Source organism: Diceros bicornis, chromosome 34 (genome assembly GCF_020826845.1).
Source record: "Diceros bicornis minor isolate mBicDic1 chromosome 34, mDicBic1.mat.cur, whole genome shotgun sequence".
NCBI classification, from domain to species: Eukaryota; Metazoa; Chordata; class Mammalia; order Perissodactyla; family Rhinocerotidae; genus Diceros; species Diceros bicornis.
Genome location: NC_080773.1, coordinates 16,641,804 through 16,663,387, shown reverse-complemented (window position 1 = coordinate 16,663,387; position 21,584 = coordinate 16,641,804). Strand labels below are relative to the sequence as shown.

The 21,584-nt window shown below is 47.3% G+C and overlaps 1 protein-coding gene across 1 annotated transcript; it reads right to left on the bottom strand.

Moving 5' to 3' along the window:
* Positions 1-3,481: 3,481 nt before the first annotated feature.
* Positions 3,482-21,126, bottom strand: LOC131396895 (carcinoembryonic antigen-related cell adhesion molecule 5-like). The gene is made up of 8 exons (XM_058529397.1): positions 21,055-21,126; positions 19,788-20,147; positions 15,857-16,135; positions 15,193-15,447; positions 7,306-7,584; positions 6,642-6,896; positions 5,116-5,394; positions 3,482-3,780 (listed from the first exon to the last, which is right to left on the bottom strand). The coding sequence occupies exons 1-8, from the start codon at positions 21,116-21,118 to the stop codon at positions 3,494-3,496; spliced, it is 2,058 nt and encodes a 685-aa protein (XP_058385380.1). The 5' UTR covers positions 21,119-21,126; the 3' UTR covers positions 3,482-3,493.
* Positions 21,127-21,584: the final 458 nt, after the last annotated feature.

The following is a 21,584-nucleotide window of genomic DNA, read 5'->3' as shown; positions in this document are numbered from 1 at the left end:
CTCTGTGAGCCAGAGACTCTGGTTACTGAAGAACCACTGGATGGAGATCTCAGTGTCATTTGTGAGGCAGGTCAGGACTACGGAGTCCTTATCTTCTGTGACTTTGGTGTTGCTGGCTTCGATGGAGGGCTGTGCCACTGGGTCTGTGGAGAAACAGAGGAGGTGACTGAGTGAGAGTGGGGCCGGGCTCTGGGGCTATGCTCCTTCCTCAGAGATCTCAGTCAGTTCAAAGATCCCACGGTGGGCTGTGCGAAGGTGACCAAGAGGATGGCCGTGGCCCTGTGCACAAGGTTTTAAGTATTCATTAAGGTGACAGTCTGTAAAGCGAGGGCTGCACCTCCTCTCTGACCCGCATATCACCCCAGGATGACCCCTGACCAATTCCCCTGGACCCCTCCGTACTATCAGCACCAGGAACCTCTTCTCAGACCACATGTCCAGCATCCTCATAATCAAGTGGAATTTTTCTCTCCGGAACTTTAGTTGCCTCTTTTCGTAGAACTTTCTTTGACTCTAAAAATATCAGGTCCTATTTCCTATATACACTTCCGTGTATGTTGGAGAAGGCAGGCTAGCCAACTCTGTCCATCTCTGGGGCCAGTGGAACTGTATGTAAGTAGCGAAGACATGTACTTGTTGCTAAATAAGTTGTTAGGGAATGAGGATGGCCCTGCACTGTCTTCATAAGCTTAGTCATTGAAGCGTTTTCAATCAAAGGATTTCTCGCCCTGAGAAGGACGTTTACTTCCGGGTCTATGGGATAAATATCATGGTGAAGGAAAGCTCTAGAGAAGTGGTTACCGATTTAACAAAATACTGGCACTCTTAGGAATAGAGGGAAACTAGTGCATCACAGTGAAGGCCTTATAGGGAAGTCCCACAGCTAGCATCATACTCAATGGTGAAACACTGAAAGCTTCTTTTCTTTTTTATGTAAGAAAGATTCACCCTGAGCTAACATCTGTGGTCGATCTTCCTCTTTTTTTGTTTGAGGAAGATTGGCCCTGAGTTAACTCTTGTGCCAGTCGTCGTCTATTTTGTATGTGGGTCGCCACCACAGCATGGCTGATGAGTGGTGTAGGTCCTCACACGGGGCTGAACCCGGGAACCCAGGCCAGCGAAACAGAGCACGCTGAACTTAACCACTATGCCATGGGGCCGGCCCTGAAAGCTTTTCCTCTAAGATCAGGAAGAAGACAAGGATGCTCCTTTCACCACCCCTGTGGAGCATAGTACAGAAGTTCCAGCCAGATCAATTGGTCAAGAAAAAGAAAGGGAAAGCCTCCAAATGGAAAAGAAGAAGTACAATTACGTCTGTTTGCAGATGGCATTAACTTATATGCAGAAAACCATAAAGATTCTACAAAGACCTCTTAGACTAAGAAAGGAATTCAGCAATGTTGCAGGATTCAAAATCAATGTACGAAAACTAGTTGTGTTTCCATAGACTGACAATTAAGAATCTGAAAAGGAAGTTAAGAAAACCGTTCCATTTACAATAACATCAAAAAGAGTAAAATACTGGGGAATTAATGTAACCAAGGGGATCAAAGACTTGTACACTGAAAAACTAAAAAACATTGTGGAAAGGAATAAAAAGACATGAGTAAATGGAAAGACATTCTGTGTTCATGGATTGGAAGACTTAATATTGTTAAGATGACGATGATACCCAAGTGATCTACACATTCAAATGCGATCCCTATGAATGTCCCAATGACCTTTACTTTGCAGAAACAGAAAAAGCAACCCTAAACTACATGTGGGATTTCAAGGGAACAGAAACATCCAAGAGTATCTTCAAAAAAAAAAACAAAGTTAGAGGACTCACACTTCCTGATTTCCAAATTTACTGCAAAGCTATGGTAACCAAACAGTGTGGTACTAGGATAAAGACAGACATGTTGACCCATGGAATGGTAAAGAGAGCCCAGAAATAAACTCTCGCGTACATTGTCTAATGATTTTGGACAGGGGTGCCCAGACCATTCAACGGGGAAAAGACAGTCTTTTCAACAAATGGAGTTGGGAAAGCTAGATATGCATGCAACACAATGAGGTGGGACCCTTACTTAACACATTATACAAAAAATTACCTCAAAATGGATCAAAGACTGAAATGTAAAATCTCTTGGAAGAAAACATAGGGTGAAAGCTTCATGACTTTGGATTTGGCAATGATTTCTTCGACATGAATCCGAAGGCACAGGTAACAAAAGGAAAAATAGATAAATTGGACTTCACCAAAATTAAAAACTTTTGTGCATGAAAGAAGACTATCCACAAAGTGAAAAGACAACCCAAAGAATGGGAGAAAATATTTGCAAATCATATATCTGTTAAGGGATGAACATCCAGAATATAGAGAACTACAGCTCAGCAACAATAAAAAACCCAGTCAAAAAATGGGCAAAGCACCTGAGCAGACATTTCTCGAAAGAAGATACACAAATAGCCAATAAGCACATGAAAGGATGCTCAGCATCGCTAATCATTAGGGAAATTCAAATCAAAAACACAATGAGGTACCACCTCACACCCATTAGGATGGCTATTTAAAAACAAAGAAACAAACAGAAAACAACAAGTGTTGGCGAGGATGTGGAGCAATTGGAACTTCTGTGCATTGTTAGTGGGAATGTAAAATGGTGCAGCCACTGTGGAAAATGGTGTAGCAGTTCATTCGAAAATTGAAGAAAGAATTACCATTTGATCCAGCAATTCCACTTCTGGATAAATACCCCAGAGGACTGAAAGCAGGGATTGGAACAGATATGTGTCTACTCATGTTCATAGCAGCATTATTCACAACAACCAGAGAGTGGAAACAATGCAGAAGTTCAAAGATGGATGAATGATAAACAAAATGGGACATATCCGTACAAGGGAATATTATTCAACCTTAACAAGGGATACAGTTCTGGTATATGGTACAATATGGATGCAAACTTGAACACATTTATGCTAGGTGAAATAAGCCAGACACACAAAGGACTAATATCATCTGATTCCACTTATACTACTTACCTAGAATAGTCAAAATCATAGAGACGGAAGCTAGAATGCTGGTTACCAGGGGCTAAAGCAGGGAGTGAGAAGTTATTGTTTATCGGGTACAGAATTTAGTATAGTAAGATGAAAAAAGTTTTGGAAATGGAGAGCGGTGTTGGTTGCACAACAGTATGACTCTACTGATGCCACTGAAGTATACACTTAAAAATGGTTAAAACTGTAAGTCTTAGGTGTAATTTATGACATTAAAAATGGTAACAGAAAGAAAAAGAAAGAATCTTGTGCGAGGTCACACAGTATAAGCCAGACTCAGGATGAGAAACTTACTACATTTGATTCAGAGACTGAGCTCTGAACTATTTTGCCATTATGTTTATTGTAATCATGTCCTAATGGATATTCTGCCCCCTGTGACTTCTATCCACTTTGCACAACATTGGGAGAGTCATCATCCCGGGAAGATGTGGGATCGGAGAAGAGGTCACTTACATTTCACATCCAGGCTGAGGACGTCGCTTCTGCTGGAACTGACCAGGTTGGAGACCTCACACTGATAATCCCCGGCATCCTCTCTCCTGACGGGGTCTATGGTGAGGGTGCTGTTGTCCTGGGACAGCTTCACCCGCTCTGTGAGCCAGAGACTCTGGTTACTGAAGAACCACTGGATGGAGATCTCAGTGTCATTTGTGAGGCAGCTCAGGACCACAGCGTCCTTATTTTCTGTGACTGTGGTGTTGCTGGCTTGGATGAAAGGCTGTGCCACTGAGTCTATGGAGAATCAGAGGAGGTGACTGACTGAGAGTGGGGCTGGAGCCTGGGGCCACGGTCCCTCCTCAGAGATCTCAGCCAGTTCTCATATCCCACAGTCAGCTACGTAAAGGTGACCCAGAGGATGGCCCTGACCCTGTGAACAGTGTTGTAAGTATTTATTCAGGTGACAGTCTGTAAGGAGAGGGCTGCACCTTTTCTCTGACCCAGATCACCCCAGGATGACCACTGACCAGTTCCCCTGGACATCTCTGTAGTACTAGTACCAGGAACCTCTTCTCAGGCCATGTGTCCAGCATTTTCATGATTAAGTGGAATTTTTCTCTCATGTACTTTTGTTGTCTTTTTTCTAGAACTTTCTTTGACTCTAAAAATATCAGGTCCTATTCCCTATATACACTTTTGTGTGTGTTGGGGAAGGCAGGCTGTCCATGTCTGGGGCCAAGGGAACTTTATGTAAGTAGGGAAGGCATTTACTTCTTGTTAAATAATTTGTTAGGGAATGGGGATGGCCCTGTCCAGTCTTCATAAGCTTAGGCATTGAAGAGTTTTCAGTCAAAGGATTTCTCACTCTGAAGAGTACTTTTACTTTCAGGTCTGTGGATTGAATATCACAGTGAAGGAAATCTCTAGAGAAGTGGTTACTGATTAAACAAAATACCGGCACTCTTAGGAATAGAAGGAAACTAGTGCACCATAGTGAAGGCTTTACATGAAAGGCCCACAGCTTGCAGCATATTCAGTGGTGAAACACTGAAAGATTTTCCTTTAAGATCATTGAGGGTATTATGCAAAGTGAGATAAGTCAGAGTGAGAAGGTCAAATACCATATGATTTCCTTCATTAAGTAGTAGATAATAACAACAATAAACAAACACATAGAGACAGAGATTGAACTGGTGGTTACCAGAGGGAAAGGGGGGAGGGAGGAGGGCGAAAGGGATAATTCGGCACGTGTGTGGTGATGAGTTGTAATGAGTATTCGGGTGGTGAACATGATGTATTCTATGCAGAAATAGAAGTATAATGATGTACACCTGAAATTTATACAATGTTATAAACCAATCTTACTGCAATATACAAAAAATTAAAAAAAAATGGTAACAGAAAAAGAAAGAATCTTGTGCAAGGTCACACAGGAAATGCCAGACCCACGATAAGAAACTTCGTATATTTGATTCAGAGACTGAGGTCTTAACCACTTTGCCATTCTGTATACTGTATTGGTCCCTTGGTTGATATTCTGCCCTCTGTAGCTTCTATCCATTTTGCACGACATTGGTAGAGTCATCCATCCTCCCAGGAAGATATGGGATGGGACAAGTGGTCACTTACCTTTCACCTCCAGCCTGAGGAGGTCACTTTTGCTGGAACTGACCAGGTTGGAGACCTCACACTGATAATCGCCAGCATCCTCCCTCCTGATAGGGTCTATGGTGAGGGTGCTGTTGTCCTGGGACAGCTTCATCCGCTCTGTGAGCCAGAGACTCTGGTTATTGAAGAACCACTGGATGGAGATCCCAGTGTCATTTGTGAGGCAGGTCAGGACCACAGCGTCCTTATTTTCTGTGACTATGGTGTTGCTGGCTTGGATGGAGGGCTGTGCCACTGGATCTGTGGAGAAATAGAGGAGGTGACTGAGTGAGAGTGGGCCTGGGGCCACAGTCCTTCCTCAGCCAGTTCTCAGATCCCGCTGTGAGCTGTGTGAAGGTGACCGAGAGGATGGCTCTGGCCCCTATAGAAGGACGAGTGTTTTTGTTCAGGTGACAGTCTATAAGGGGATGGCTGCACCTCCTCTCTGAGCCCCTAATAACACCAGCATGACCGCAGACTGGTTCCCCATGTCATCTCCATAGTATCAGCTCCAGAAACCTCTTCTCAGCCCATGTATCCAGCATCCTCATCAGCAGGTGCAATTTTTCTCCCATTAGCTTTTGTGTGACCCTTTGCTAGAGCTTTCTGTGACTTTATGAAAGATCAGGCGTGCTCTTGGGTATGGTAGATTTAAATAGAGAAGTGAAGGTGTTTCTTTTGTTAAATAGTTTATTAGAGAATGATCATGGCCCAGCCAGTCATCATCACCTTAGGACCTAGAGAAGTTCCAATCTAAAGGATTTCTCAATGTGAATCGGACTTTTACTTCTTGGTTCATGGATTGAGTATCACAGAGAAGGATATCTCTAGAGAGAAGTGGTCACAGTTTTAATAAAATGCTGGTACACTTAGCCCTCTCTGTAAACTCAAAACTTTTTGGCACTGCTCCTTCCATCCCATGAAGGGACTTCATGGATGAATCTACCTATTTTTCCAAGTCTTCACCATAATTCACTGTTCTCCTTTGGTATAGGTACTGTGCTGGTGTCACACAGTGTCATACAGTTGGTGACTTCAGAGCAAGGACACGGCTCATCGGAGTCTGCACCGAGGCTTGCTCTTTTCCCATTTTCCTGCAGCCTGGCCTGAGAAAGGCTCTGGTGTCAGTGGGTGGCACAATTTGGCCAGATTGAGGACACCCTGCCCATGTACCTTCTCCACATGCCACCACAGGTGGCATCAGAGCAGAGTCAGTCATAAGGTGATCCAGGAACAGAAGGACCTTCTTCCTTCTCCCTCTGTGAAGCCCCCTCCACTGTGTGGGGCTTTCTGGGGCTGAGAGAACCCTCTCCCAGATTCCAGGCTGGACCCACATCTGCTCTGGGAAATCAGAGAGCAAGGGGAGGAAGAGTCTGCAGAGATGTCGTGGGAGGGTTCAGGAACAGGATGGACACAAGATGGGCAATAGCTTTCGGGAGGCTCTTTCCTGAAAACCGGACAGATTTCCACACCAAAGCCTGGTGCCAATGGTCCAGGGAGCCACTTACCAGAGACTGTAATAGTCTTGACTGTGGTCTTATTGAAGCCAGTGACGGAGTTATGGACGAGGCAGGTATAGGATCCACTATCATTCGCAGTGATGTTGGGGATAAAGAGCTCCTGTGTGGATTGCTGGGGCCTCCCATTAATAAGCCAAGAATACTGTGCAGGTGGATTAGAGGCCGCGTGGCAGGAGAGGCTGAGGTTTGCCCCTGCACGGTAATAGGAGTCTGAGGGGGAAATGGTGGGGGCAGCCGGGCCATCTAGAGCAAACAGAATAAAGCCATTTGTGATGTAATCAGAGGGAAGGGGAAGCTCCTGGTCTGTACGAGGGCCACAGTATCCTTCTGAGCCAGGTCACAACCTTGCCTTAAAAACTCCCAACCATGACCCCTCTGTGTTCACTCATCCTGAGTCTGAGACATTAACCTGTTTCTCCCATCACAGGTTTTTGACCCCGAGCCTCTCAAGGCAGCAGCAGCCCGTCCCCTCCTAGTCTTGGCTCAAGGCTGGGCCTGCCCAGATTTGCCTGAGACAGGAAGTCATGGCCAGCCTGGTGTCCAGGGCTGAGGGTCTGTGTACACAAATCTGAGAGTGATGGATGTGGCCTGGCCTCTGGTAGTGTGGATTTGGGCAGACACCCTGGGCCAGGTAGGGACAGAAGTTACTCACAGAGAACATTGAGGTAGAATGGATCACTGCGACGGGCACTCACTGGGTTGCGGGTTTCACACTCATAGGGTCCTGTGTCATTCCTTGTGACACGGAATAAAGTGAGAGTCCTGTTGTCCAGGGACAGCTCCAGCCAGGTGCTGTCCAGGAGGCTCTGATTGTTGATCAGCCACAGGTAGGTGGTGTCCTGAGTTTCAGCTTCACATGTTAACACTACACGGTCCTCATGCTCCACGGGCCTGGAGTTGTTGCATGTGACGTTGGGTTTGGTTAACTCCGCTGCACGGATAACAGAGAGAATATTGCCTTGTGTGGGACCTTTGATTCCTCTAAAGGCCTCTTCAATCAGAGTTGGCATCTCTCACCTCTCAGCCAACCCAAGTCCTTAAAAGAATAAGGCAGGTCTGTGTATCCCAAGGCAAATGCATAAGGATCTGAGCACTCAGAGAATGTAAGGCCACCTGCTCTAGGTCTGGGAGAAAACACAGACTTTCCCAAGTCAAATAAGCATCAGGGTTGGTCATGGAAAGACACAGGACCGTGAGTCAGAGACCACCCAGTGCTACTCCTTCTTCTTCACTGGCCAGCTAACTGTCTGACCAACCTTGGGGTCCTCACCTGGAAAGTGTGGGTGCTGAGGCCTTTTCTATTACACAGACCTACATCATCTAGTATAGATGTGTTTTCCCTGAGGCCTTGCTTTCCAGGGTTATCCTAGAGATGGGTAATGATGGGCCTTTGTATAGTTCTTAAACTCAGAGAGGACTGAGCAGCATAGCCTGGAACTGGGTATTTGAGCGAAATACTATACTGGGAGATCAGGAGCAAGCCCAGAGGTCAGTTCCGTACTCAGGCTGCAGGGCCATGAAGTTGGGCATATATGCCCAGGTGGTCCATGGTGACTGGCATGGGACAGTGACTCCATAAAGGATAGAGCAGAGTTAAGACTAGAAATGATCCAGAAAAGAATGAGAGGGTCAGGCGGGGGCTGGCTGGCTTTGAGAGCAGAACCATGTGCTCTGCCCTTGGTCTTTAAGGTCTCTTCTCCAACTGCAGAGGGCAGTGAGGACCATGTTTATCTCTCTTGAAATACAAGTAGATGTTTTCAAATGCAGAAGGGTGACCAGTACAAAGGGGAGGAGGTGGAATCTAGCCCTCATGGACCATTTTTAAATAAAATTATGAGACAGAAATCTGAGGAGAAGTTAAATTTTTTCCATACTGAAAATTAATATTAATGCCCCAAAGATGTAACACCAGTTTCTGGAGGAATATCTCTCTAGAGAGCACTAAAGGTCGTAGACCAAGTTCTGCAGTCCAACCAGGATCACATTATCATCAAAGGAAGATGCTACAGTGGGTTTGAAATCAGTGGCCCCCTGGGTAGAGAGAGACATGTAAGTCCTGTTATGAGGACAGAATTGATTAGGTGGCAAGTCTGACGTGTCTCTGTTACATAAAGGGAGGAATGCTACCAAATTAGTTGAAATGATATGTGTTATGTTAGTATATTTAGGAAAGCGGTCTCTGTCACCAATTTATATGGTCAGTCAGGCAAAATGGGAAGAAGGTCCAAAGCTTGCATGTGGCTCTCTTTCAACCTCCAGAAACATAAGTTTGATCAAATTTATCCAAATTGGGCAGTGTCTAAGTGAAAGGACAGAGGCTGGTGGATCTCACCATCTGTGAGCATCCTACCCTACGGTAAAGGTGTCATTATGAGGACTTATGTGTGTGAAATAGTAGGACAGTGCAGGGTCTGGCCAGCCCCACCTTGGGAAGGTCTCAGGAACCACTAGATTAATGGGAGCCTCACCAGGATGAGGATGTGAGTCAGGAGTCAAAGGGGTGAAATGAGCCTGTGAGCTTTTGAGGACTGCAGACCTGTCCTTCTGCCTTTGACTTCCTGGTTGAATCATGTAGAGAATCATGTCCCTGTCCCATGGCATATTCCACTTGTTGCCATTGTGGAGGGAAAGAGCCCTGGATGGTGGCACAGTGGAAGCTCATTCTCCTGGTGACTTGGGGTAACTAGCTCATGATGGAGCCTCAAGGGGCTGCTGCTCCCACTTATTTCTCTGTCCTTGACTATTGCCAGGAGGGTGGGTCTGGCTACAGGTGTTAGTGCCAGAATTCGGGGAGGCTTAAGAGTGGAAGAAGCTGTGCAGAATAGGGTGAGTCCCAGCTGGAATGAAGGGGGAGGATGATGAGGGACACGGAATGTGCAAAGAGAGCCAGAAACCTTCAAGGTCAGAGCAGTGGGGGTTACCAGTGACATCAAAGACCTTAGGCACCAAGAGCCCACGGCTCTCCCAGGGACAGGGCCAGAACGGCCTTAAAAACTCTTCTATTTTCTGAGCAGCCCCACAGTCATGATACTCTTTTCTCGGAGTGGCTTTAGGGGCTGGTGGTGAGAGGGATGGAACATGGGTCTCAGCCCCTGGAGAGACAGAGAACAAGTGTGGTCATAAGCTAGGATTCTGAACCCAGGTTCCAGTCTGTGAAGAGGTTAGGGATCATTCATTCATTCACCATTCATTCCTTCCCTCCTTCCTGAAAGAGCAATTGAGTTGTTGGGTCCTGTGCTGGTTGCAGGTGTAGAGTGGGGAATGAGAAAGCAAAGTCCTTCGCTTTGTACTCCAGTGGGAGTGACACCAACACATCAGGAAACAAAGTGATTTCAAGTTGAGTGCAGGGAGATGTGGATCAGCCACCTGAGGGGGCGGCCTGGATTTTCCCTGCATTGACTCTGATTGTTGATGCAGGTAATTTGGTTCTTGAGTAAAAACAAGTTAAATCTCCATTTGCTGTCACTCTCCAGATCAGAAAATCTACCTTGAGCTGTGGATCTCTAAGAAGAAACTGTTTGATCTGGTCCATAAGGCCCCCAGGGTGGTGGAGAGATCGGGGCTGTGGCTGAACTAAGATCTTGCCATGACTCTGATCTGCCACTCATAGTCTATGTGACCCTGATTCAATGACTGTTTCTCCCTGTGCCTCAGTTTCCCCCAAATAAAATTAGGTAAATGGTCTCTGGATTAATATGTTGTCTGTGAATTATCCTTAAAACATCCCCAAATACTTGCCCTAAAGCTTAGTATGGAGGAGCTGCCCAAATAAATGGCATTCTAGAGAGATAGCTCCCTGTGCCTGGTCCCTGGTGGATGAGGAGCTGCCAGGAGCATCTTCTGTCCTCCGTTCCTCTCTGTGGATGGTGACCATCCTCTGGAGTCCCCTACGTCCCCAGGGCAGTTGGCTAATGGCCTGGGGACCTTGTCCATCTGTGGTCTCCATGCCAAGTCTCAGGTGAAGGATCAGGCTCCGCCCCTGCCCAGCTGTGGCTCTTTGGGCTGAGCCCTGGCTGGTGACCAGCTCCGGAGCCTGGGACTAGGGCAGCCAGGAAATCATTGTTCCCAGTCAACCCTGTCCAGGTGGCCAAAATCTAAACCTGGCACAGGCTGCCCAAGGTCACTGGAGTCAGGCCCCCTGAGACAGGGGTCTGGGCAGGGGCTTCCCAGATATAGCTTCCCTGTGAGGATCCCAGGGGGCCCCTCAGGCCAGGCCCTGACGGAGCTGTGCAGAGTCTTCCTCATGGTCATGTTCATGGGGAGGAGCCCAGGGGGCTGGACTGAGACTGATCTCCCTCTGCTGAGTTACTCTCATCAGATTGATTCTTCTCTCTGCAGGGAATGTCTGCAAGACCTGGATTCTGGGAAAGGAATTCCGATCTTATGAAGTTTGTCTCCATTGTATGTGTCCTGCACTAAATGCTCAAACCTCAACATGAGACGTAATGCAGAGGGGGATGTAGGCACAGTCCAGGCCTGTTAATCCTGTGTGTGTGTCACCCCACCCAACCCAAGAGGACAGAGAGGAATCACTCACGGTATACGTGGAGCTGTCCAGTTCCTACTTGACTTAGAAAACTTTTTGTCCAGGCTTGTAGCGTGTAGTATCCTATGTCCTCCTGGGTGACGTTCTGCAACAGCAGGGATCCATTGGGGTATATCGTTTCCCGACCACTGTATACGGGCCCTGGGGTAATTTCTTGTGTGTCTATCACATATGTTGCAATTTGTTGATTGGGATCGACTCTGTCCGCTTTGAACCAGCCATAGCCTATGAGATTCTCTGTCAGATTGTGGACAAGTAGAAGAACATCCTTCCCTTGGACACCATTGGGTGGCACTGATTCAATAGTGAGTTGAGCAGTGGTGGGCGGTTTCCAGATGACTGAGAGTAGGAGGGAAGAGAGAGAGATCAATCAATATTTGTACCTATGTACTGGGATGGAAAGATGAGGCCCTGGGTCCTGAACAGGTCTCTTCATCTCTTAGACTTGGAGTGTCTGTGTGTGTGTGTGTGTGTGTCTGTGTGTGTGTGTGTCTGTGTCTACTGCTCAAGGTCAGGAGCACGACCACCATTAAGTCAGCCCCTCTGGTCTTGTGATTTCCTCTGTTCCCAACACTCTTCCCAGGTGTCTGCCTGGCTCACTCCCTCACTGCCCTCAGAGCCCTGCTCACTCTCAGGGGCGTCCTGGGGAGATGCCTTCCCTGACTTCCCCTCTAAAGACCCTCTGTCTTCACCGTCTGCCCTTTCCATGCTCTGTTCCCTTCAGAAAAAGCAATCCTAAACTTCATGTGGAATTTCAAGGGAACCGAAATATCCAAGAGTATTTTCAAAAAGATCAAAGTAAGAGGACTCACACTTCCTGATTTCAAAATTCACTGCAAAGCTATGGTAACCAAACAATGTGGTACTAGGATAAAGACAGACATCTTGACCAATGAAATGGAATAGAGAGCCCAGAAATAGACCTTCGCATATATTGTCTAATGATTTTTGACAGGGGTGCCCCAACCATTCAACGGGGAAAAGACAGTCTTTTCAACAAATGGTGTTGGGAAAGCTAGATATGCATGCAAAACAATGAGGTGGACCCCTTACTTAACACATTATACAAAAAATTAACTCAAAATCGATCAAAGACCGTAATGTAAAATCTCTTGGAAGAAAACATAGGGTGAAAGTTTCATGACTTTGGATTTGGCAGTGATTTCTTGGACATGAATCCAAAGGCACAGGTAACAAAATGAAAAACAGATAAATTGGACTTCACCAAAATTAAAAACTTTTGTGCATCAAAGAACACTTTCCAAAAAGTGAAAAGATAAGCCAAAGAATGGGAGAAAATATTTGCAAATTATATATCTGATAAGGGATGAACATCCAGAATATAGAGAACTACAGCTCAGCAACAATAAAAAACTCAGTCAAAAAATGGGCAAAGCACTTGAGCAGACATTTCTCGAAAGAAGATACACAAACAGCCAATAAGCACATGAAAGGATGCTCAGCATCACTAACCGTTAGGGAAATTCAAATCAAAAACACCATGAGGTACCACCTCACACCCATTAGGATGGCTATTTAAAAACAAAGAAACAAACAGAAAACAACAAGTGTTGGCGAGAATGTGGAGAAATCGGAACTTCTGTGCATTGTTAGTGGGAATGTAAAATGGTGCAGCCACTGCGGAAAATGGTGTAGCAGTTGATCCGAAAATTGAACAAAGAATAGCCATTTGATCCAGCAATTCCACTTCTGGATAAATACCCCAAAGGACTGAAAGCAGGGATTGGAACAGATATGTGTCTACTCATGTTCACAGCAGCATTATTCACAACACCCAGAGGGTGGAAACAATCCAGAAGTTCACAGATGGATGAATGATAAACAAAATGTGACATATACGTACAAGGGAATATTATTCAACCTTAAAAAGGGATACAATTCTGGTATATGGTAAAATATGGATGCAACCTTGAACATATTTATGCTGGGTGAAATAAGCCAGACAGAAAAAGGACTAATATCGTCTGATTCCACTTATACTACTTACCTAGAATAGTCAAATTCATAGAGACAGAAACTAGAATGCTGGTTACCAGGGGCTAAAGCAGGGAGTGAGAAATTATTGTTAATTGGGTACAGAATTTAGTATAGTAAGATGAAAAAGTTTTGGAAATGGATAGCGGTGTTGGTTGCACAACAGTATGACTGTACTGATGCCACTGAGGTATACACTTAAAAATGGTTAAAATTGTAAATCTTAGGTATATTTTATGACATTAAAAATGGTAACAGAAAGAAAAAAAAGGAATCTTGTGCGAGGTCACACAGTATAAGCCAGACTCAGGATGAGAAACTTACTACATTTGATTCAGAGACTGAGCTCTTAAGTATTTTGCCATTTTGTTTATTGTAATCATCTCCTAATGGATATTCTTCCCCCTGTGACTTCTATCCATTTTGCACAACATTGGGAGAGTCATCGTCCTGGGCAGATGAAGGATCGGACAAGAGGTCACTTACATTTCACATCCAGGCTGAGGAGGTCGCTTCTGCTGGAACTGACCAGATTGGAGACCTCACACTGATAATCCCCAGCATCCTCTCTCCTGACGGGGTCTATGGTGAGGGTGCTGTTGTCCTGGGACAGCTTCACCCGCTCTGTGAGCCAGAGACTCTGGTTATTGAAGAACCACTGGATGGAGATCCCAGTGTCATTTGTGAGGCAGGTCAGGACCACAGCGTCCTTATGTTCTGCGATTGCGGTGTTGGTGGCTTGGATGGAGGGCTGTGCCACTGGATCTGTGGAAAACAGAGAAGGTGACTGAGTGAGAGTAGGACTGTGGTCACAGTCATTCCTCAGCCAGTTCTCAGATCCCACTGTGAGCTGTGTAAAGGTGACCGAGACGATGGCTCTGGCCCCTATAGAAGGACGAGTGTTTTTGTTCAGGTGACAGTCTGTACGGGGAGGGCTGCACCTCCTCTCTGAGCCCCTAATAACGCCAGTATGACCGCAGACTGGTTCCCCATGTCAATCTCCATAGTATCATCACCAGAAACCTCTTCTCAGCCCATGTATCCAGCATCCTCATCAGCAGCTGCAATTTTTCTCCCATTAGCTTTTGTGTGACCCTTTGTTAGAGCTTTCTGTGACTTTATGAAAGATCAGGCGTGCTCTTGGGTATGGTAGCTTTAAATAGAGAAGTGAAGGTGTTTCTTTTGCTAAATAGTTTGTTAGAGAATGAGCATGGCCCAGCCAGTCATCATGACCTTAGGACATGGAGAAGTTCCAGTCTAGGGTTTCTCAATCTGAATAAGACTTTTACTTCTTGGTTCATGGATTGAGTATCACAGAGAAGGAAATCTCTAGAGAGAAGTGGTCACAGTTTTAATAAAATGCTGGTACACTTAGCCCTCTCTGTAAACTCTAAACTTTTTGGCACTGCTCCTTCCATCCCATGAAGGGACTTCATGGATGAATCTACCTATTTTTCCAAGTCTTCACCATAATTCACTGTTCTCCTTTGGTATAGGTATGTGCTAGTGTCTCACAGTGTCATATAGCTGGTGACTTCAGAGCCAGGACACAGTTCAGTCTCTTTTCCCATTTTCCTGCAGCCTGGCCTGAGAAAGGCTCTGGTGTCAGTGGGTGGCACAATTTGGCCAGATTGAGGACAGGCTGCCCATGTATCTTCCCTACATGCCCCTGTCCCACCACAGGTGGCATCAGAGCAGAGTCAGTCATAAGGTGAGCCAGGAACAGAAGGACCTTCTTCCTTCTCCCTCTGTGAAGCCCCCTCCACTGTATGGGGCTTTCTGGTGCTGAGAGAACCCCCTCCCCACATTCCAGGCTGGACCCACATCTGCTCTGGGAAATCAGAGAGCAAGGGGAGGAAGAGTCTGAAGAGATGTCATAGGAGGGTTCAGTAACAGGATGGACACAAGATGGGCAATAGCTTTCGCGAGGTTCTTTCCTGAAAACCAGACAGATTTCTACCCCAAAGCCTGGTGCCAATGGTCCAGGGAGCTACTTACCAGAGACTGTAATAGTCTTGACTGTGGTCTTATTGAAGCCAGTGACAGAGTTATGGGCGAGGCAGGTATAGGATCCACTATCATTCGCAGTGATGTTGGGGATAAAGAGCTCCTGTGTGGATTGCTGGGGCCTCCCATTAATAAGCCAAGAATACTGTGCAGGCGGGTTAGAGGCCGCGTGGCAGGAGAGGCTGAGGTTTGCCCCCGCACGGTAATAGGAGTCTGAGGGGGAAATGGTGGGGGCAGCCGGGCCATCTAGAGCAAACAGAATAAAGCCATTTGTGATGTAATCAGAGGGAAGGGGAAGCTCCTGGTCTGTACGAGGGCCACAGTATCCTTCTGAGCCAGGTCACAACCTTGCCTTAAAAACTCCCAACCATGACCCCTCTGTGTTCACTCATCCTGAGTCTGAGACATTAACCTGTTTCTCCCATCACAGGTTTTTGACCCCGAGCCTCTCAAGGCAGCAGCAGCCCGTCCCCTCCTAGTCTTGGCTCAAGGCTGGGCCTGCCCAGATTTGCCTGAGACAGGAAGTCATGGCCAGCCTGGTGTCCAGGGCTGAGGGTCTGTGTACACAAATCTGAGAGGGATGGATGTGGCCTGGCCTCTGGTAGTGTGGATTTGGGCAGACACCCTGGGCCAGGTAGGGACAGAAGTTACTCACAGAGAACATTGAGGTAGAATGGATCACTGCGACGGGCACTCACTGGGTTGCGGGTTTCACACTCATAGGGTCCTGTGTCATTCCTTGTGACACGGAGTAAAGTGAGAGTCCTGTTGTCCAGGGACAGCTCCAGCCAGGTGCTGTCCAGGAGGCTCTGATTGTTGATCAGCCACAGGTAGGTGGTGTCCTGAGTCTCAGCTTCACATGTTAACACTACACGGTCCTCATGCTCCACGGGGCTGGAGTTGTTGCATGTGACGTTGGGTTTGGTTAACTCCGCTGCACAGATAACAGAGAGAATATTGCCTTGTGTGGGACCTTTGATTCCTCTAAAGGCCTCTTCAATCACAATTGGCATCTCTCACCTCTCTGCCAACCCAAGTCCTTAAAAGAATAAGGCAGGTCTGTGTATCCCAAGGCAAATGCATAAAGATCTGGGCAGAGAATGTAAGGCCACCTGCTCTAGGTCTGGGAGAAAACACAGACTTTCCCAAGTCAAATAAGCATCACGGTTGGTCATGGAAAGACACAGGACCGGGAGTCAGAGACCACCCAGTGCTTCTCCTTGTTCTTCACTGACCAGCTAACTGTCTGACCAACCTTGGAGTCCTCACCTGGAAAGTGTGCGTGCTGAGGCCTTTTCTATTACACAGACCTACATCATCTAGTGTAGATGAGTTTTCCCTGAGGCCTTGCTTTCCAGGGTTATCCTAGAGATGGGTAATGATGGGCCTACCTATAGTTCTTAAACCCAGGGAGGACTGAGCAACATAGCCTGGAACTGGGTTTTTGAGGAGAAATAGTATACTGGGAGATCAGGAGCAAGCCCAGAGGTCAGTTCCGTACTCAGGCTGCAGGGCCATGAAGTGGGGCAGGTCTGCCCAGGTGTTCCATGGTGACTGGCATGAGACAGTGACTCCATAAAGGATAGAGCAGTATTAAGGCTAGATATGATCCAGGAAAGAGTGAGGGGGACAGGCGGGTGCTGGCTGGCTTTGAGAGCAGAACCCTGTGCTCTGCCCTTGGTCTTTAAAGTCTCTTCTCCCACTGCAGAGGGCAGTGAGGACCATGTTGATCTTTCTTGAAATACAAGTAGATGTTTTCAAATGCAGAAGGGTGACCAGTAGAAAGGTCGGAGGGTGGAATGTAGCCCTCACGGACCATTTTTAAATAAAATTATGAGACAGAAATCTGAGAAGTTAAATTTTTTCCATATTGAAAGTTAATATTAATGCCCCAAAGATGTAACACCAGTTTCTGGAGGAATATCTCTCTAGAGAGCACTAAAGGTCGTAGACCAAGTTCTGCAGTCCAACCAGGATCACATTATCATCAAAGGAAGATGCTACAGTGGGTTTGAAATCAGTGGCCCCCTGGGTAGAGAGAGACATGTGAGTCCTGTTATGAGGACAGAATTGATTAGGTGGCAAGTCTGACGTGTCTCTGTTACAAAAAGGGAGGAATACTACCAAATTAGTTGAAATGATATGTGTTATGTTAGTAAATTTAGGAAAGTGGTCTCTGTCACCAATTTGTATGGTCAGTCAGGCAATATGGGAAGAAGGTCCAAAGCTTGTATGTGGCTCTCTTTTGACCTCCGGAAACATAAGTTTGATCAAATTTATCCAAATTGGGCAATGTCTGAGTGAAAGGACAGAGGCTGGTGGAGCTCACCCTCTGTGAGCATCCCACCCTATGGTAAAGGTGTCATCATGAGGACTTCTGTGTGTGAAATAGGCAGTAAACCAGTCAGACAGTGCAGACAGTGCAGGGTCTGGTCAGCCCCACCTTGGGAAGGTCCCAGAAACCACTAGATTAATGGGAGCCTCACCAGGATGAGGATGTGAGTCAGGAGGCAAACAGGTGAAATCAGCCTGTGAGCTTTTGAGGACTGCAGACCTGTCCTCCTGCCTTTGACTCCCTGGTTGAATCACATAGAGAATCACGCCCCTGTCCCATGGCATATTCCACTTGTTGACATTGTGGAGGGAAAAAGCCCTGGATGGTGGTACAGTGGAAGCTCATTCTCCTGGTGACTTGGGGTAACTAGCTCATGATGGAGCCTCAAGGGGCTGCTGCTCCCACTTATTTCTCTGTCCTTGACTATTGCCAGGAGGGTGGGTCTGGCTACAGGTGTTAGTGCGAGAATTCGGGGAGGCTTAAGAGTGGAAGAAGCTGTGCGGAACAGGGTCTGTCCCAGCTGGAATGAAGGGGGAGGATGATGAGGGACATGGAAGGCTCAAAGAGAGCCAGAAACATCCAAGGTCAGAGAAGTGGGGGTTACCAGTGACATCAAAGACCTTAGGCAGCAAGAGCCCATGGCTCTCCCAGGGACAGGGCCAGAACGGCCTTAAAAACTCTTCTATTTTCTGAGCAGCCCCACAGTCATGATACTCTTTTCTCGGAGTGGCTTTAGGGGCTGGTGGTGAGAGGGATGGAACATGGGTCTCAGCCCCTGGAGAGACAGAGAACAAGTGTGATCATAAACTAGGATTCTGAACCCAGGTTCCAGTCTGGGAGGAGATTATGGATCATTCATTCATTCACTCATTCACCAATCATTTCTTCCCTCCTTCATAAAAGAGCAATTGAGTTGTTGGGACCTGTGCTGGTTGCAGGTGTAGAGTGGGGAGTAAGAAAACAAAGTCCTTTCCTTTATACTCCAGTGGGAGTGACACCAACACATCAGGAACCAAATAAGTGATTTTAAGTTCAGTGTAGGGAGATGTGGATCAGCCACCTGAGGGGCGGCCTGGACTTTCCCTGCATTGACTCTGATTGTTGATGCAGGTAATTTGGTTCTTGAGTAAAAACAGGTTAAATCTCCTCTTGCTGTCACTCTCCTACCAGAAAATCTACCTTGAGCTGTGGATCTCTAAAAAGAAGCTGTTTGATCTGATCCAACGGCTGGTTTTGGGGTCCATAGATGTCCCCAGGGTGGTGGAGAGATCGGGGCTGTGGCTGAACTAAGATCTTGCCATGACTCTGATCTGCCACTCATAGTCTATGTGACCCTGATTCAATGACTGTATCACCTTGTGCCTCAGTTTCCCCCAAATAAAATCAGGTAAATTGTCTCTGGATTAATATGTTGTCTGTGAATTATCCTTAAAACATCCCCAAATACTTGCCCTAAAGCTTAGTATGGAGGAGCTGCCCAAATAAATGGCATTCAAGAGAGACACCTCCCTGGGCCTGATCCCTGGTGGATGAGGAGCTGCCAGGAGCATCTTCTGTCCTCCGTTCCTTTCTGTGGATGGTGACCATCCTTTAGAGTCCCCTATACCCCCAGGGCAGTTGGCTAATGGCCTGGGGACCTTGTCCATCTGCGTTCTCCATGGCAAGCCTCAGGTGAAGGATCAGGCTCCGCCCCTGCCCAGCTGTGGCTCTTTGGGCTGAGCCCTGGCTGGTGACCAGCTCAGGAGCCTTGGGACTAGGGCAGCCAGGAAATCATTGTTCCCAGTCAACCCTGTCCAGGTGGCCAAAATCTAACCCTGGCGCAGGCTGCCCAAGGTCACTGGAGTCAGGAGCCCTGAGACAGGGGTCTGGGCAGGGGCTTCCCAGATATAGCTTCCCTGTGGGGATCCCAGGGAGCCCCTCAGGCCAGGCCCTGACGGAGCTGTGCAGAGTCTTCCTCATGGTCATGTTCATGGGGAGGAGCCCAGGGGGCTGGACTGAGACTGATCTCCCTCTGCTGAGTTACTCTCATCAGATTGATTCTTCTCTCTGCAGGGAATGTCTGCAAGACCTGGATTCTGGGAAAGGAATTCCGATCTTATGAAGTTTGTCTCCATTGTATGTGTCCTGCACTAAATGCTCAAACCTCAACATGAGACGTAATGCAGAGGGGGATGTAGGCACAGTCCAGGCCTGTTAATCCTGTGTGTGTGTCACCCCACCCAACCCAAGAGGTCAGAGAGGAATCACTCACGGTATACGTGGAGCTGTCCAGTTCCTACTTGACTTAGAAAATTTTTTTTCCAGGCTTGTAGCGTGTAGTATCCTATGTCCTCCTGGGTGACGTTCTGCAACAGCAGGGCTCCATTGGGGTATATCGTTTCCCGTCCACTGTATACGGGCCCTGGGGTAATTTCTTGTGTGTCTATCACATATGTTGCAATTTGTTGATTGGGATCGACTCTGTCTGCTTTGAACCAGCCATAGCCTATGAGATTCTCTGTCAGATTGTGGACAAGTAGAAGAACATCCTTCCCTTGGACACCATTGGGCGGCACTGATTCAATAGTGAGTTGAGCAGTGGTGGGCGGGTTCCAGAAGGTTATGAGTGAGACTAGGAGGGAAGAGAGAGAGATCAATCAATATTTGGACCTATGTACTGGGATGGAAAGATGAGGCCCTGGGTCCTGAACAGGTCTCTTCATCTCTTAGACTTGGAGTGTGTGTGTGTGTGTGTGTGTGTGTGTGTGTGTGTGTGTGTGTGTCTATGTCTACTGGTCAAGGTCAGGAGCATGACCACCATTACGTCAGCCCCTCTGGGCTTGTGATTTCCTCTGTTCCCAACACTCTTCCCAGGTGTCTGCCTGGCTCACTCCCTCACTGCCCTCAGAGCCCTGCTCACTCTCAGGTGCATCCTTGGGAGATGCCTTCCCTGACCTCCTCTCTAAAGACCCTCTGTCTTCACTGTCTGACCTTTCCCTGCTCTGTTCCCTTCATGCCACTTGTGTGTCCCTGACATCACATTCAGATTTCTTTGATTGTCTGTCTTTCTCTCCATAGAATGTGAGCTCCTGAGGGCAGGGACTTGTGTGATCTTGTGGTACCTCCAGTGCCTGGAACAGGCTGCAAACACCTTGGATGAATGAATGAGTGTTCTCAGGGCCCTCTTCGTCCTGGTGTTTGTTTGTCAATTTCTGAGGTTTATTAGTTATGACCATGTTTGGTGCCCCTGGTTATGTTCTTTTTCTGAAGTATCACTTGGATATAGTTATCTTATTTTCAAAATGTAACTTCAAAAAAATATTGCAGTTATGAGTTTCCTACCCCTCACCAACTCCAGTTCACTAAAATTTTCCTGTTGCTGAGCCCCCTCCACCCATCCTACTCTGAGCCCATGTCCTCTACTCTCAGGTCCAAACAAAAGTCCTCTGTCCTCTCTCAGAGCCCTGTCCTCCCCAGGAGACCCCAGCAATCTCTGTCCTCTATCTACTGCCCCCCTTCAGGGAATCATCCCCTCTTACCTGCCAGCAGGAGACCCTGCCAGGGGCTGTGCCCTCTGTGGGCAGGGGCTGAGGGGGGCTCCATGGTGTCTGCTGCCTGCTCTGTCCCTCCCTCTTTGAGAAGGGCCTGGGCTCCAGAAGTGCTCACAACTGCCGCTGTCCAGATGCTTCAGCTCTGCTGTCCTTCCTGCCTCTGCACTGAGCCTCCTCCAGGGGCAGGAGTGCTTAGTGGGGTCACATGCACTGGGGGCGGGGTCTCTGCCCAGGTCCCTCCCTCTCCTCCTCTCATTTCTGCCTCCCTGGACCTCTCCTTCCCCTTTCTGTCTACATTTTGGTTCCCTGGCAACAGTGGAGGCCTCTCCCTCTTTAGCTGTGATTCCCTCCATACACACACATAAACACAGATACAGACAGACAGACAGACACACCCTTGTTTGGACAAGCACAAACCTGGGGCACTGCTGCCCTGGGCAGTCCCCACAACTCTGGGTCAGGGTGCACAGTCAGTGTCCCCTGCAGCCCTTTCTCTTTCACATTTGACTTTTCCCTTC

Excerpts from the sequence above, each read along its gene's own strand:
- LOC131396895 (XM_058529397.1), bottom strand. The coding sequence starts at position 21,118 with ATGGAGCCCCCCTCAGCCCCTGCCCACAGAGGGCACAGCCCCTGGCAG. Across the intron at positions 16,136-19,787 it reads TGGACAGCTCCACGTATACC|CGGAGTTAACCAAACCCAAC; the intron begins GTGAGTGATTCC and ends TTATCTGTGCAG. Across the intron at positions 15,448-15,856 it reads ATTCTACCTCAATGTTCTCT|ATGGCCCGGCTGCCCCCACC; the intron begins GTGAGTAACTTC and ends TGTTTGCTCTAG.